This window comes from Scyliorhinus torazame, chromosome 23 (genome assembly GCF_047496885.1).
Source record: "Scyliorhinus torazame isolate Kashiwa2021f chromosome 23, sScyTor2.1, whole genome shotgun sequence".
Taxonomy (NCBI): domain Eukaryota; kingdom Metazoa; phylum Chordata; class Chondrichthyes; order Carcharhiniformes; family Scyliorhinidae; genus Scyliorhinus; species Scyliorhinus torazame.
In genome coordinates, this window is record NC_092729.1 from 72,527,317 (window position 1) to 72,544,668 (window position 17,352).

General features: G+C 49.6%; 1 protein-coding gene across 1 annotated transcript in view; it reads right to left on the reverse strand.

Moving 5' to 3' along the window:
* The window catches only part of LOC140399625 (nucleoside diphosphate kinase A-like), a 52,198-nt gene that overhangs the window by 1,489 nt on the left and 33,357 nt on the right, over positions 1-17,352 (reverse strand). Inside the window, exons 3-4 of the mRNA XM_072489162.1 lie at positions 4,140-4,241; positions 402-514 (exon numbers count right to left, since the gene is read on the reverse strand). Of these exons, the coding sequence (XP_072345263.1) occupies positions 402-514; positions 4,140-4,241 (215 nt within the window). The remainder of the gene's footprint in view (positions 1-401; positions 515-4,139; positions 4,242-17,352) is intronic.

Sequence of the window (17,352 nt, forward strand, 5' to 3'; positions counted from 1 at the left end):
CGGAGACCGGGACTGTGCACGGTGCTCCGAGTGTGGGTCTAATCGAGGGATACGGAGACCGGGACTGTGCACGGTGCTCCGAGTGTGGGTCTAACCGAGGGATATGGAGACCGGGACAGAGCACGGTGCTCCGAGTGTGGGTCTAATCGAGGGATACGGAGACCGGGACTGTGCACGGTGCTCCGAGTGTCGGTCTAACCGAGGGATATGGAGACCGGGACTGTGCACGGTGCTCCGAGTGTGGGTCTAACCGAGGGATACGGAGACCGGGACTGTGCACGGTGCTCCGAGTGTGGGTCTGACCGAGGGATACGGAGACCGGGACTGTGCACGGTGCTCCGAGTGTGGGTCTAACCGAGGGAAATGGGGAGCAGATTCTCTGCGAGCGTCACAGCCAATACCTTCCTACTTGAACACAAAGGTCTCCTCGTATGGTTCCTGGCTTGGAATCTGCTGGGTTTGTCTCACCCATCATGTCTCTGCCCATCTTCACAATATTCTGACCTTCCCAGCACTGTGATCACACAAAACACAAAGAATTTAACAGATAACTCTGAAGTAGACACCAGTCAGTGTACAGATATCTCCCTGAGAGAGAGAGAGGGGTCTGAGAGACACCAGTCAGTGTACAGATATCTCCCTGAGAGAGAGGGGACTGAGAGACACCAGTCAGTGTACAGATATCTCCCTGAGAGAGAGAGAGGGGACTGAGAGACACCAGTCAGTGTACAGATATCTCCCTGAGAGAGAGGGGACTGAGAGACACCAGTCAGTGTACAGATATCTCCCTGAGAGAGAGAGAGGGGACTGAGAGACACCAGTCAGTGTACAGATATCTCCCTGAGAGAGAGAGAGAGGGGGGGGACTGAGAGACACCAGTCAGTGTACAGATTTCTCCCCGAGAGAGAGGGGACTGAGAGACACCAGTCAGTGTACAGATATCTCCCTGAGAGAGAGAGAGGGGTCTGAGAGACACCAGTCAGTGTACAGATATCTCCCTGAGAGAGAGAGAGGGGACTGAGAGACACCAGTCAGTGTACAGATATCTCCCTGAGAGAGAGAGAGAGGGGGGGGACTGAGAGACACCAGTCAGTGTACAGATTTCTCCCCGAGAGAGAGGGGACTGAGAGACACCAGTCAGTGTACAGCTATCTCCCTGAGAGAGAGAGAGGGGACTGAGAGACACCAGTCAGTGTAGAGATATCTCCCTGAGAGAGAGAGAGGGGTCTGAGAGACACCAGTCAGTGTACAGATATCTCCCTGAGAGAGAGGGGACTGAGAGACACCAGTCAGTGTACAGATATCTCCCTGAGAGAGAGAGAGGGGTCTGAGAGACACCAGTCAGTGTACAGATATCTCCCTGAGAGAGAGAGAGGGGACTGAGAGACACCAGTCAGTGTACAGATAGCTTCCCGAGAGAGAGGACTGAGAGACACCAGTCAGTGTACAGATATCTCCCTGAGAGAGAGAGGGGACTGAGAGGCACCAGTCAGTGTACAGATATCTCCCTGAGAGAGAGGGGACTGAGAGACACCAGTCAGTGTACAGGTATCTCCCTGAGAGAGAGAGAGGGGACTGAGAGACACCAGTCAGTGTAGAGATATCTCCCTGAGAGAGAGAGGGGACTGAGAGACACCAGTCAGTGTACAGATATCTCCCTGAGAGAGAGGGGACTGAGAGACACCAGTCAGTGTACAGATAGCTTCCCGAGAGAGAGGACTGAGAGACATCAGTCAGTGTACAGATATCTCCCTGAGAGAGAGGGGACTGAGAGACACCAGTCAGTGTACAGATATCTCCCTGAGAGAGAGGGGACTGAGATACACCAGTCAGTGTACAGATATCTCCCTGAGAGAGAGAGGACTGAGAGACACCACTCAGTGTACAGATATCTCCCCGAGAGAGAGAGAGAGGGGACTGAGAGACGCCAGTCAGTGTACAGATATCTCCCTGAGAGAGAGAGGGGACTGAGAGACACCAGTCAGTGTACAGATATCTCCCCGAGAGAGAGAGGACTGAGAGACACCAGTCAGTGTACAGATATCTCCCCGAGAGAGATAGAGAAAGAGGGGGACTGAGACACCAGTCAGTGTACAGATATCTCCCTGAGAGAGAGGGGACTGAGAGACACCAGTCAGTGTACAGATATCTCCCCGAGAGAGAGGGGACTGAGAGACACCAGTCAGTGTACAGATATCTCCCTGAGAGAGAGGGGACGAAGAGACACCAGTCAGTGTACAGATATCTCCCTGAGAGAGAGAGGGGACTGAGAGACACCAGTCAGTGTACAGATATCTCCCCGAGAGAGAGGGGACTGAGAGACACCAGTCAGTGTACAGATATCTCCCTGAGAGAGAGGGGACTGAGAGACACCAGTCAGTGTACAGATATCTCCCTGAGAGAGAGGGGGCTGCGAGACACCAGTCAGTGTACAGATATCTCCCTGAGAGAGAGGGGGCTGCGAGACACCAGTCAGTGTACAGATATCTCCCTGAGAGAGAGGGGACTGAGAGACACCAGTCAGTGTACAGATATCTCCCTGAGTGTGAGGGGACTGAGAGACACCAGTCAGTGTACAGATATCTCCCTGAGAGAGAGGGGACTGAGAGACGCCAGTCAGTGTAGAGATATCTCCCTGAGAGAGAGAGGGGACTGAGAGACACCAGTCAGTGTACAGATATCTCCCCGAGAGAGAGAGGGGACTGAGAGACACCAGTCAGTGTACAGATATCTCCCTGAGAGAGAGAGGGGACTGAGAGACACCAGTCAGTGTACAGATATCTCCCCGAGAGAGAGAGGGGACTGAGAGACACCAGTCAGTGTACAGATATCTCCCGGAGAGAGAGGGGACTGAGACACACCAGTCAGTGTACAGATATCTCCCTGAGAGAGAGAGAGGGGACTGAGAGACACCAGTCAGTGTACAGATATCTCCCTGAGAGAGAGGGGACTGAGAGACACCAGTCAGTGTACAGATATCTCCCTGAGAGAGAGAGGGGACTGAGAGACACCAGTCAGTGTACAGATATCTCCCCGAGAGAGAGAGGGGACTGAGAGACACCAGTCAGTGTACAGATATCTCCCTGAGAGAGAGAGAGGGGACTGAGAGACACCAGTCAGTGTACAGATATCTCCCTGAGAGAGAGAGGGGACTGAGAGACACCAGTCAGTGTACAGATATCTCCCGGAGAGAGAGGGGACTGAGACACACCAGTCAGTGTACAGATATCTCCCTGAGAGAGAGAGAGGGGACTGAGACACCAGTCAGTGTACAGATATCTCCCTGTGAGAGAGGGGACTGAGAGACACCAGTCAGTGTACAGATATCTCCCTGAGAGAGAGAGAGGGGACTGAGAGACACCAGTCAGTGTACAGATATCTCCCTGAGAGAGAGGGGACTGAGAGACACCAGTCAGTGTACAGATATCTCCCTGAGAGAGAGGGGACTGAGAGACACCAGTCAGTGTACAGATAGCTTCCCGAGAGAGAGGACTGAGAGACATCAGTCAGTGTACAGATATCTCCCTGAGAGAGAGAGAGGGGACTGAGAGACACCAGTCAGTGTACAGATATCTCCCTGAGAGAGAGAGGGGACTGAGAGACACCAGTCAGTGTACAGATATCTCCCTGTGAGAGAGAGGGGACTGAGAGACACCAGTCAGTGTACAGATATCTCCCTGAGAGAGAGGGGACTGAGAGACACCAGTCAGTGTACAGATATCTCCCTGAGAGAGAGAGGGGACTGAGAGACACCAGTCAGTGTACAGATATCTCCCTGAGAGAGAGGGGACTGAGAGACACCAGTCAGTGTACAGATATCTCCCTGAGAGAGAGAGGGGACTGAGACACACCAGTCAGTGTACAGATATCTCCCTGAGAGAGAGAGAGAGAAAAGGGACTGAGAGACACCAGTCAGTGTACAGATATCTCCCTGAGAGAGAGAGGGGACTGAGAGACACCAGTCAGTGTACAGATATCTCCCTGAGAGAGAGAGGGGACTGAGAGACACCAGTCAGTGTACAGATATCTCCCCGAGAGAGAGAGAGGACTGAGAGACACCAGTCAGTGTCCAGATATCTCCCTGAGAGAGAGAGGGGTCTGAGAGAGAGTGGGGTCTGAGAGAGGTGCGTAATACTCACCATCGCTACGAAGGGACCAGCAGAGGTGAATTTACAAAGTCCAGCGTAAAAGGGCTTGTCCTTGAGGTCGATATAATGATGTTTGGCTAAATCTTCGGTAGGCTGTAGTGTACAATGAATTACATTTCAGAATAAACCACATTATTAAACCTCTATCAGAGTGTTAAAGTGGGAGTGTGGGATTTATCAGTTACAGTGAGGGGTGTGGGGTATATCATTGTTACAGTGAGGGGTGTGGGGTATATCAGTGTTACGGTGAGGGGTGTGGGATATATCAGAGTGGTACAGTGAGGGGTATGGGGTATATCAGTGTTACAGTGAGGAGTGTGGGGTATATCATTGTTACAGTGAGGGGTGTGGGGTATATCAGTGTTACAGTGAGGCGTGTGGGGTATATCAGTGTTACAGTGAGGGGTGTGGGGTATATCAGAGTGTTACAGTGAGGGGCGTGGGGTATATCAGTGTTACAATGAGGGGTGTGGGGTATACCAGAGTGTTACAGTGAGGCGTGTGGGGTATATCAGTGTTACAGTGAGGGGTGTGGTGTATATCAGAGTGTTACAGTGAGGCGTGTGGGGTATATCAGAGTGTTACAGTGAGGGGTGTGGGGTATATCAGTGTTACAGTGAGGGGTGTGGGGTATATCAGTGTCACAGTGAGGGGTGTGGGGTATATCAGTGTTACAGTGAGGGGTGTGGGGTATATCAGTGTTACAGTGAGGGGTATGGGGTATATCAGTGTTACAGTGAGGGGTGTGGGGTATATCAGTGTTACAGTGAGGGGTGTGGGGTATATCAGTGTTACAGTGAGGGGTGTGGGGTATATCAGAGTGTTACAGTGAGGGGTGTGGGGTATATCAGTGTTACAGTGAGGGGTGTGGGGTATATCAGTGTTACAGTGAGGGGTGTGGTGTATATCAGAGTGTTACAGTGAGGGGTGTGGGGTATATCAGTGTTACAGTGAGGGGTGTGGGGTATATCAGTGTTACAGTGAGGGGTGTGGGGTATATCAGTGTTACAGTGAGGGGTGTGGTGTATATCAGAGTGTTACAGTGAGGGGTGTGGGGTATATCAGTGTTACAGTGAGGGGTGTGGGGTATATCAGTGTTACAGTGAGGGGTGTGGGGTATATCAGAGTGTTACAGTGAGGGGTGTGGGATATATCAGTGTTACAGTGAGGGGTGTGGGGTATATCAGTGTCACAGTGAGGGGTGTGGGGTATATCAGTGTTACAGTGAGGGGTGTGGGGTATATCAGAGTGTTACAGTGAGGGGCGTGGTGTATATCAGTGTTACAGTGAGGGGTGTGGGGTATATCAGAGTGTTACAGTGAGGGGCGTGGTGTATATCAGTGTTACAGTGAGGGGTGTGGGGTATATCAGTGTTACAGTGAGGGGTGTGGGGTATATCAGAGTGTTACAGTGAGGGGTGTGGGGTATATCAGAATGTTACAGTGAGGGGTGTGGTGTATATCAGTGTTACAGTGAGGGGTGTGGGGTATATCAGTGTTACAGTGAGGGGTGTGGGGTATATCAGAGTGTTACAGTGAGGGGTGTAGGGTATATCAGAGTGTTACAGTGAGGGGTGTGGGGTATATCAGAGTATTACAGTGAGGGGTGTGGGGTATATCAGTGTTACAGTGAGGGGTGTGGGGTATATCAGAGTGTTACAGTGAGGGGTGTGGGATATATCAGAGTGTTACAGTGAGGGGTGTGGCATATATCAGTGTTACAGTGAGGGGTGTGGGATATATCAGAGTGTTCCAGTGAGGGGTATGGGGTATATCAGTGTTACAGTGAGGGGTGTGGGGTATATCAGTGTTACAGTGAGGGGTGTGGGATATATCAGTGTTACAGTGAGGTGTGTGGGGTATATCAGTGTTACAGTGAGGGGTGTGGGGTATATCAGTGTTACAGTGAGGAGTGTGGGGTATATCAGTGTTACAGTGAGGGGTGTGGGATATATCAGTGTTACAGTGAGGGGTGTGGGGTATATCAGAGTGTTACAGTGAGGGGTGTGGGGTATATCAGTGTTACAGTGAGGGGTGTGGGATATATCAGAGTGTTACAGTGAGGGGTGTGGGATATATCAGTGTTACAGTGAGGGGTGTGGGGTATATCAGTGTTACAGTGAGGGGTGTGGGGTATATCAGTGTTTCAGTGAGGGGTGTGGGGTATATCAGTGTTACAGTGAGGGGTGTGGGGTATATCAGTGTTACAGTGAGGGGTGTGGGATATATCAGTGTTACAGTGAGGGGTGTGGGGTATATCAGTGTTACAGTGAGGGGTGTGGGGTATATCAGTGTTACAGTGAGGGGTGTGGGATATATCAGAGTGTTACAGTGAGGGGTGTGGGATATATCAGTGTTACAGTGAGGGGTGTTGGGTATATCAGTGTTACAGTGAGGGGTGTGGGGTATATCAGTGTCACGGTGAGGGGTGTGGGATATATCAGTGTTACAGTGAGGGGTGTGGGGTATATCAGTGTTACAGTGAGGGGTGTGGGGTATATCAGAGTGTTACAGTGAGGGGTGTGGGGTATATCAGTGTTACAGTGAGGGGTGTGGGTATATCAGAGTGTTACTCTGAGGGGTGTGGGGTATATCAGTGTTACAGTGAGGGGTGTGGGGTATAGCAGAGTGTTACAGTGAGGGGTGTGGGATATATCAGTGTTACAGTGAGGGGTATGGGGTATATCAGTGTTACAGTGAGGTGTGTGGGTATATCAGAGTGTTACAGTGAGGGGTGTGGGGTATATCAGAGTGTTACAGTGAGGGGTGTGGGGTATATCAGTGTTACAGTGAGGGGTGTGGGTATATCAGAGTGTTACAGTGAGGGGTGTGGGGTATATCAGTGTTACAGTGAGGGGTGTGGGTATATCAGAGTGTTACAGTGAGGGGTGTGGGGTATATCAGTGTTACAGTGAGGGGTGTGGGATATATCAGTGTTACAGTGAGGGGTGTGGGGTATATCAGAGTGTTACAGTGAGGGGTGTGGGGTATATCAGTGTTACAGTGAGGGGTGTGGGATATATCAGTGTTACAGTGAGGGGTGTGGGGTATATCAGTGTTACAGTGAGGGGTGTGGGATATATCAGTGTTACAGTGAGGAGTGTGGGGTATATCAGTGTTACAGTGAGGGTTGTGGGGTATATCAGTGTTACAGTGAGGGGTGCGGGATATATCAGTGTTACAGTGAGGGGTGTGGGGTATATCAGTGTTACAGTGAGGGGTGTGGGGTTTATCAGTGTTACAGTGAGGGGTGTGGGGTATATCAGAGTGTTACAGTGAGGGGTGTGGGGTATATCACTGTTACAGTGAGGGGTGTGGGATATATCAGTGTTACAGTGAGGTGTGTGGGGTATATCAGTGTTACAGTGAGGTGTGTGGGGTATATCAGTGTTACAGTGAGGGGTGTGGGGTATGTCAGTGTTACAGTGAGGGGTGTGGGGTATATCAGAGTATTACAGTGAGGGGTGTGGGATATATCAGAGTGTTACAGTGAGGGGTGTGGGATATATCAGTGTTACAGTGAGGGGTGTGGGGTATATCAGTGTTAAAGTGAGGGGTGTGGGATATATCAGTTACAGTGAGGGATGTGGGATATATCAGTGTTACAGTGAGGGGTGTGGGATATATCAGTTACAGTGAGGGATGTGGGGTGTATCAGTGTTAGAGTGAGGGGTGTGGGATATATCAGAGTGTTACAGTGAGGCGTGTGGGGTATATCAGAGTGTTACAGTGAGGGGTGTGGGGTATATCAGTGTTACAGTGAGGGGTGTGGGGTATATCAGTGTCACAGTGAGGGGTGTGGGGTATATCAGTGTTACAGTGAGGGGTGTGGGGTATATCAGTGTTACAGTGAGGGGTATGGGGTATATCAGTGTTACAGTGAGGGGTGTGGGGTATATCAGTGTTACAGTGAGGGGTGTGGGGTATATCAGTGTTACAGTGAGGGGTGTGGGGTATATCAGAGTGTTACAGTGAGGGGTGTGGGGTATATCAGTGTTACAGTGAGGGGTGTGGGGTATATCAGTGTTACAGTGAGGGGTGTGGTGTATATCAGAGTGTTACAGTGAGGGGTGTGGGGTATATCAGTGTTACAGTGAGGGGTGTGGGGTATATCAGTGTTACAGTGAGGGGTGTGGGGTATATCAGTGTTACAGTGAGGGGTGTGGTGTATATCAGAGTGTTACAGTGAGGGGTGTGGGGTATATCAGTGTTACAGTGAGGGGTGTGGGGTATATCAGTGTTACAGTGAGGGGTGTGGGGTATATCAGAGTGTTACAGTGAGGGGTGTGGGATATATCAGTGTTACAGTGAGGGGTGTGGGGTATATCAGTGTCACAGTGAGGGGTGTGGGGTATATCAGTGTTACAGTGAGGGGTGTGGGGTATATCAGAGTGTTACAGTGAGGGGCGTGGTGTATATCAGTGTTACAGTGAGGGGTGTGGGGTATATCAGAGTGTTACAGTGAGGGGCGTGGTGTATATCAGTGTTACAGTGAGGGGTGTGGGGTATATCAGTGTTACAGTGAGGGGTGTGGGGTATATCAGAGTGTTACAGTGAGGGGTGTGGGGTATATCAGAATGTTACAGTGAGGGGTGTGGTGTATATCAGTGTTACAGTGAGGGGTGTGGGGTATATCAGTGTTACAGTGAGGGGTGTGGGGTATATCAGAGTGTTACAGTGAGGGGTGTAGGGTATATCAGAGTGTTACAGTGAGGGGTGTGGGGTATATCAGAGTATTACAGTGAGGGGTGTGGGGTATATCAGTGTTACAGTGAGGGGTGTGGGGTATATCAGAGTGTTACAGTGAGGGGTGTGGGATATATCAGAGTGTTACAGTGAGGGGTGTGGCATATATCAGTGTTACAGTGAGGGGTGTGGGATATATCAGAGTGTTCCAGTGAGGGGTATGGGGTATATCAGTGTTACAGTGAGGGGTGTGGGGTATATCAGTGTTACAGTGAGGGGTGTGGGATATATCAGTGTTACAGTGAGGTGTGTGGGGTATATCAGTGTTACAGTGAGGGGTGTGGGGTATATCAGTGTTACAGTGAGGAGTGTGGGGTATATCAGTGTTACAGTGAGGGGTGTGGGATATATCAGTGTTACAGTGAGGGGTGTGGGGTATATCAGAGTGTTACAGTGAGGGGTGTGGGGTATATCAGTGTTACAGTGAGGGGTGTGGGATATATCAGAGTGTTACAGTGAGGGGTGTGGGATATATCAGTGTTACAGTGAGGGGTGTGGGGTATATCAGTGTTACAGTGAGGGGTGTGGGGTATATCAGTGTTTCAGTGAGGGGTGTGGGGTATATCAGTGTTACAGTGAGGGGTGTGGGGTATATCAGTGTTACAGTGAGGGGTGTGGGATATATCAGTGTTACAGTGAGGGGTGTGGGGTATATCAGTGTTACAGTGAGGGGTGTGGGGTATATCAGTGTTACAGTGAGGGGTGTGGGATATATCAGAGTGTTACAGTGAGGGGTGTGGGATATATCAGTGTTACAGTGAGGGGTGTTGGGTATATCAGTGTTACAGTGAGGGGTGTGGGGTATATCAGTGTCACGGTGAGGGGTGTGGGATATATCAGTGTTACAGTGAGGGGTGTGGGGTATATCAGTGTTACAGTGAGGGGTGTGGGGTATATCAGAGTGTTACAGTGAGGGGTGTGGGGTATATCAGTGTTACAGTGAGGGGTGTGGGTATATCAGAGTGTTACTCTGAGGGGTGTGGGGTATATCAGTGTTACAGTGAGGGGTGTGGGGTATAGCAGAGTGTTACAGTGAGGGGTGTGGGATATATCAGTGTTACAGTGAGGGGTATGGGGTATATCAGTGTTACAGTGAGGTGTGTGGGTATATCAGAGTGTTACAGTGAGGGGTGTGGGGTATATCAGAGTGTTACAGTGAGGGGTGTGGGGTATATCAGTGTTACAGTGAGGGGTGTGGGTATATCAGAGTGTTACAGTGAGGGGTGTGGGGTATATCAGTGTTACAGTGAGGGGTGTGGGTATATCAGAGTGTTACAGTGAGGGGTGTGGGGTATATCAGTGTTACAGTGAGGGGTGTGGGATATATCAGTGTTACAGTGAGGGGTGTGGGGTATATCAGAGTGTTACAGTGAGGGGTGTGGGGTATATCAGTGTTACAGTGAGGGGTGTGGGATATATCAGTGTTACAGTGAGGGGTGTGGGGTATATCAGTGTTACAGTGAGGGGTGTGGGATATATCAGTGTTACAGTGAGGAGTGTGGGGTATATCAGTGTTACAGTGAGGGTTGTGGGGTATATCAGTGTTACAGTGAGGGGTGCGGGATATATCAGTGTTACAGTGAGGGGTGTGGGGTATATCAGTGTTACAGTGAGGGGTGTGGGGTTTATCAGTGTTACAGTGAGGGGTGTGGGGTATATCAGAGTGTTACAGTGAGGGGTGTGGGGTATATCACTGTTACAGTGAGGGGTGTGGGATATATCAGTGTTACAGTGAGGTGTGTGGGGTATATCAGTGTTACAGTGAGGTGTGTGGGGTATATCAGTGTTACAGTGAGGGGTGTGGGGTATGTCAGTGTTACAGTGAGGGGTGTGGGGTATATCAGAGTATTACAGTGAGGGGTGTGGGATATATCAGAGTGTTACAGTGAGGGGTGTGGGATATATCAGTGTTACAGTGAGGGGTGTGGGGTATATCAGTGTTAAAGTGAGGGGTGTGGGATATATCAGTTACAGTGAGGGATGTGGGATATATCAGTGTTACAGTGAGGGGTGTGGGATATATCAGTTACAGTGAGGGATGTGGGGTGTATCAGTGTTAGAGTGAGGGGTGTGGGATATATCAGAGTGTTACAGTGAGTGGTGTGGGGTATATCAGTGTTACAATGAGGGGTGTGGGGTATATCAGAGTGTTACAGTGAGGGGTGTGGGCTATATCAGAGTGTTACAGTGAGGGGTGTGGGATATATCAGTGTTACAGTGAGGGGTGTGGGGTATATCAGTGTTACAGTGAGGGGTGTGGGATATATCAGTGTTACAGAGAGGGGTGTGGGGTATATCAGTGTTACAGTGAGGGGTGTGGGGTATATCAGTGTTACAGTGAGGTGTGTGGGTTATATCAGTGTTACAGTGAGGGGTGTGGGATATAACAGTTACAGTGAGGGATGTGGGATATATCAGTGTTACAGTGAGGGGTGTGGGATATATCAGTTACAGTGAGGGATGTGGGGTATATCAGTGTTAGAGTGAGGGGTGTGGGATATATCAGAGTGTTACAGTGAGGGGTGTGGGGTATATCAGAGTGTTACAGTGAGGGGTGTGGGGCATATCAGTGTTACAGTGAGGGGTGTTGGATATATCAGTGTTACAGTGAGGGGTGCGGGATATATCAGTGTTACAGTGAGGGGTGTGGGGTATATCAGTGTTACAGTGAGGGGTGTGGGGTATATCAGTGTTACAATGAGGGGTGTGGGGTATATCAGAGTGTTACAGTGAGGGGTGTGGGGTATATCAGTGTTACAGTGAGGGGTGTGGGGTATATCAGAGTGTTACAGTGAGGGGTGTGGGGTATATCAGAGTGTTAAACTGAGGGGTGTGGGTTATATCAGTGTTACAGTGAGGGGTGTGGGATATATCAGTTACAGTGAGGGATGTGGGATATATCAGTGTTACAGTGAGGGGTGTGGGATATATCAGTTACAGTGAGGGATGTGGGGTAAATCAGTGTTAGAGTGAGGTGTGTGGGATATATCAGCGTTACAGTGAGGGGTGTGGGGTAAATCAGAGTGTTACAGTGAGGGCTGTGGGGTATATCAGTGTTACAGTGAGGGGTGTGGGGTATATCAGAGTGTTACTGTGAGGGGCGTGGGATATATCAGTGTTACTGTGAGAGGCGTGGGATATATCAGTGTTACAGTGAGGTGTGTGGGATATATCAGTGTTACAGTGAGGGGTGTGGGGTATATCAGAGTGTTACAGTGAGGGGTGTGGGGTATATCAGTGTTACTGTGAGGGGTGTGGGGTATATCAGTGTTACAGTGAGGGGTGTGGGGTATATCAGAGTGTTACATTGAGGGGTGTGGGGTATATCAGTGTTACTGTGAGGGTTTGGGGTATATCAGAGTGTTACAGTGAGGAGTGTGGGGTATATCAGTGTTACAGTGAGGGGTGTGGGGTATATCAGTGTTACAGTGAGGGGTGTGGGGTATATCAGAGTGTTACAGTGAGGTGTGTGGGGTATATCAGTGTGTTACAGTGAGGGAAATGGGGTATATCAGAGTGTTACAGTGAGGGGTGTGGGATATATCAGTGTTACAGTGAGGGGTGTGGGATATATCAGAGTGTTACACTGAGGGGTGTGGGGTATATCAGAGTGTTACAGTGAGGGGTGTGGGTTATATCAGAGTGTTACAGTGAGCGGTGTCGGGTATATCAGAGAGTTACAGTGAGGGGTGTGGGATATATCAGTGTTACAGTGAGGGGTGTGGGGTATATCAGAGTGTTACAGTGAGGCGGGTGGTGTATATCAGAGTGTTACAGTGAGGGGTGTGGGTTATATCAGAGTGTTACAGTGAGCGGTGTGGGGTATATCAGAGAGTTACAGTGAGGGGTGTGGGATATATCAGTGTTACAGTGAGGGGTGTGGGGTATATCAGAGTGTTACTGTGAGGGGTGTGGGATATATCAGTGTTACAGTGAGCGGTGTGGGGTATATCAGAGAGTTACTGTGAGGGGTGTGGGATATATCAGTGTTACAGTGAGGGGTTTGGGGTATATCAGTGTTACTGTGAGGGGTGTGGGGTATATCAGAGTGTTACAGTGAGGGGTGTGGGGTATATCAGTGTTACTGTGAGGGGTGTGGGGTATATCAGTGTTACAGTGAGGGGTGTGGGGTATATCAGTGTTACTGTGAGGAGTGTGGGGTATATCAGTGTTACAGTGAGGGGTGTGGAATATATCAGAATGTTACAGTGAGGCGTGTGGTGTATATCAGAGTGTTACAGTGAGGGGTGTGGGGTATATCAGAGTGTTACAGTGAGAGGTGTGGGGTATATCAGAGTGTTACAGTGAGGGGTGTGGGGTATATCAGTGTTACAGTGAGGGGTGTGGGGTGTATCAGAGTGTTACAGTGAGGGGTGTGGGGTATATCAGTGTTACAGTGAGGGGTGTGGGGTATATCAGTGTTACAGTGAGGGGTGTGGGGTGTATCAGAGTGTTACAGTGAGGGGTGTGGTGTATATCAGTGTTACAGTGAGGGGTGTGGGGTATATCAAGTGTTACAGTGAGGGGTGTGGGGTATATCAGTGTTACAGTGAGGGGTGTGGGGTATATCAGAGTGTTACAGTGAGGGGTGTGGGGTATATCAGTGTTACAGTGAGGGGTATGGGGTGTATCAGAGTGTTACAGTGAAGGGTGTGGTGTATATCAGAGTGTTACAGTGAGGGGTGTGGGGTATATCAGAGAGTTACAGTGAGGGGTGTGGGGTATGTCAGTGTTACAGTGAGGGTGTGTTGGGTATATCAGAGTGTTACAGTGAGGGAAATGGTGTATATCAGAGTGTTACAGTGAGGGGTGTGGGATATATCAGAGTGTTACAGTGAGGGGTGTGGGGTATATCAGAGTGTTACAGTGAGGGGTGTGGGGTATATCAGAGTGTTACAGTGAGGGTGTGGGATATATCAGAGTGTTACAGTGAGGGGTGTGGGGTATATCAGAGTGTTACAGTGAGGGGTGTGGGATATATCAGAGTGTTACAGTGAGGGCTGTGGGATATATCAGTGTTACAGTGAGGGGTGTGGGGTATATCAGTGTTACAGTGAGGGGTGTGGGGTATATCAGAGAGTGTTACAGTGAGGGGTGTGGGGTATATCAGAGTGTTACAGTGAGGGGTGTTGGATATACCAGAGTGCTATAGTGAGGGGTGTGGGGTATATCAGAGTGTTACAGTGAGGGGTGTGGGGTATATCAGTGTTACAGTGAGGGGTGTGGCATATATCAGAGTGTTACAGTGAGGGGTGTGGGGTATATCAGAGTGTTACAGTGAGGTGTGTGGGGTATATCAGAGTGTTACAGTGAGGGCTGTGGGGTATATCAGTGTTACAGTGAGGGGTGTGGGGTATACCAGAGTGTTACTGTGAGGGGCGTGGGATATATCAGTGTTACAGTGAGGGGTGTGGGGTATATCAGAGTGTTACAGTGAGGGGTGTGGGGTATATCAGTGTTACTGTGAGGGGCGTGGGGTATATCAGAGTGTTACAGTGAGGAGTGTGGGATATATCAGTGTTCCTGTGAGGAGTGTGTGATATATCAGAGTGTTACAGTGAGGGGTGTGGGGTATATCAGTGTTACAGTGAGGGGTGTGGGATATATCAGTGTTACAGTGAGGGGTGTGCGGTATATCAGTGTTACAGTGAGGGGTGTGGGGTATATCAGTGTTACAGTGAGGGGTGTGGGGTGTATCAGTGTTACAGTGAGGGGTGTGGGATATATCAGAGTGTTACAGTGAGGGGTATGGGGTATATCAGAGTGTTACAGTGAGGGGTGTGGGATATATCAGAGTGTTACAGTGAGGGGTGTGGGGTATATCAGAGTGTTACAGTGAGGGGTGTGCGGTATATCAGTGTTACAGTGAGGGGTGTGAGATATATCAGTGTTACAGTGAGGGGTGTGGGATATATCAGTGTTACAGTGAGGCGTGTGGTGTATATCAGAGTGTTACAGTGAGGGGTGTGGGGTATATCAGAGTGTTACAGTGAGGGGTGTGGGGTATATCAGAGAGTTACAGTGAGGGGTGTGGGATATATCAGTGTTACAGTGAGGGGTGTGGGGTATATCAGAGTGTTACAGTGAGGGGTGTGGGGTATATCAGAGAGTTACTGTGAGGGGTGTGGTATATATCAGTGTTACAGTGAGGGGTGTGGGGTATATCAGTGTTACTGTGAGGGGTGTGGGGTATATCAGAGTGTTACAGTGAGGGGTGTGGGGTATATCAGTGTTACAGTGAGGGGTGTGGGATATATCAGTGTTACAGTGAGGAGGATGGGGTATATCAGTGTTACAGTGAGGGGTGTGGGGTATATCAGAGAGTTACAGTGAGGGGTGTGGGATATATCAGCGTTACAGTGAGGGGTGTGGGGTATATCAGAGTGTTACAGTGAGGGGTGTGGGGTATATCAGTGTTACAGTGAGGGGTGTGGGTATATCAGAGTGTTACTGTGAGGGGTGTGGGGTATATCAGTGTTACAGTGAGGGGTGTGGGGTATAGCAGAGTGTTACAGTGAGGGGTGTGGGATATATCAGTGTTACAGTGAGGGGTATGGGGTATATCAGTGTTACAGTGAGGGGTGTGGGTATATCAGAGTGTTACAGTGAGGGGTGTGGGGTATATCAGAGTGTTACAGTGAGGGGTGTGGGGTATATCAGTGTTACAGTGAGGGGTGTGGGTATATCAGAGTGTTACAGTGAGGGGTGTGGGGTATATCAGTGTTACAGTGAGGGGTGTGGGATATATCAGTGTTACAGTCAGGGGTGTGGGGTATATCAGAGTGTTACAGTGAGGGGTGTGGGGTATATCAGTGTTACAGTGAGGGGTGTGGGATATATCAGTGTTACAGTGAGGGGTGTGGGGTATATCAGTGTTACAGTGAGGGGTGTGGGATATATCAGTGTTACAGTGAGGAGTGTGGGGTATATCAGTGTTACAGTGAGGGGTGCGGGATATATCAGTGTTACAGTGAGGGGTGTGGGGTATATCAGAGTGTTACAGTGAGGGGTGTGGGGTTTATCAGTGTTACAGTGAGGGGTGTGGGGTATATCAGAGTGTTACAGTGAGGGGTGTGGGGTATATCAGTGTTACAGTGAGGTGTGTGGGATATATCAGTGTTACAGTCAGTGGTGTGGGGTATATCAGTGTTACAGTGAGGTGTGTGGGGTATATCAGTGTTACAGTGAGGGGTGTGGGGTATATCAGAGTGTTACAGTGAGGGGTGTGGGGTATATCAGTGTTACAGTGAGGGGTGTGGGATATATCAGTGTTACAGTGAGGGGTGTGGGGTATATCAGTGTTACAGTGAGGGGTGTGGGATATATCAGTGTTACAGTGAGGAGTGTGGGGTATATCAGTGTTACAGTGAGGGGTGCGGGATATATCAGTGTTACAGTGAGGGGTGTGGGGTATATCAGAGTGTTACAGTGAGGGGTGTGGGGTTTATCAGTGTTACAGTGAGGGGTGTGGGGTATATCAGAGTGTTACAGTGAGGGGTGTGGGGTATATCAGTGTTACAGTGAGGTGTGTGGGATATATCAGTGTTACAGTCAGTGGTGTGGGGTATATCAGTGTTACAGTGAGGTGTGTGGGGTATATCAGTGTTACAGTGAGGGGTGTGGGGTATGTCAGTGTTACAGTGAGGGGTGTGGGGTATATCAGAGTGTTACAGTGAGGGGTGTGGGATATATCAGAGTGTTACAGTGAGGGGTGTGGGATATATCAGTGTTACAGTGAGGGGTGTGGGGTATATCAGTGTTACAGTGAGGGGTGTGGGATATATCAGTTACAGTGAGGGATGTGGGATATATCAGTGTTACAGTGAGGGGTGTGGGATATATCAGTTACAGTGAGGGATGTGGGGTATATCAGTGTTAGAGTGAGGGGTGTGGGATATATCTGAGTGTTACAGTGAGTGGTGTGGGGTATATCAGTGTTACAATGAGGGGTGTGGGGTATATCAGAGTGTTACAGTGAGGGGTGAGGGGTGTGGGGTATATCAGAGTGTTACAGTGAGGTGTGTGGGACATATCAGTGTTACAGTGAGGGGTGTGGGGTATATCAGTGTTACAGTGAGGGGTGTGGGATATATCAGTGTTACAGTGAGGGGTGTGGGGTATATCAGTTTTACAGTGAGGGGTGTGGGGTATATCAGTGTTACAGTGAGGGGTGTGGGGTATATCAGTGTTACAGTGAGGGGTGTGGGATATATCAGTTACAGTGAGGGATGTGGGATATATCAGTGTTACAGTGAGGGGTGTGGGATATATCAGTTACAGTGAGGGATGTGGGGTATATCAGTGTTAGAGTGAGGGGTGTGGGATATATCAGAGTGTTACAGTGAGGGGTGTGGGGTATATCAGTGTTACAATGAGGGGTGTGGGGTATATCAGAGTGTTACAGTGAGGGGTGTGGGGTATATCAGTGTTACAGTGAGGGGTGTGGGGTATATCAGAGT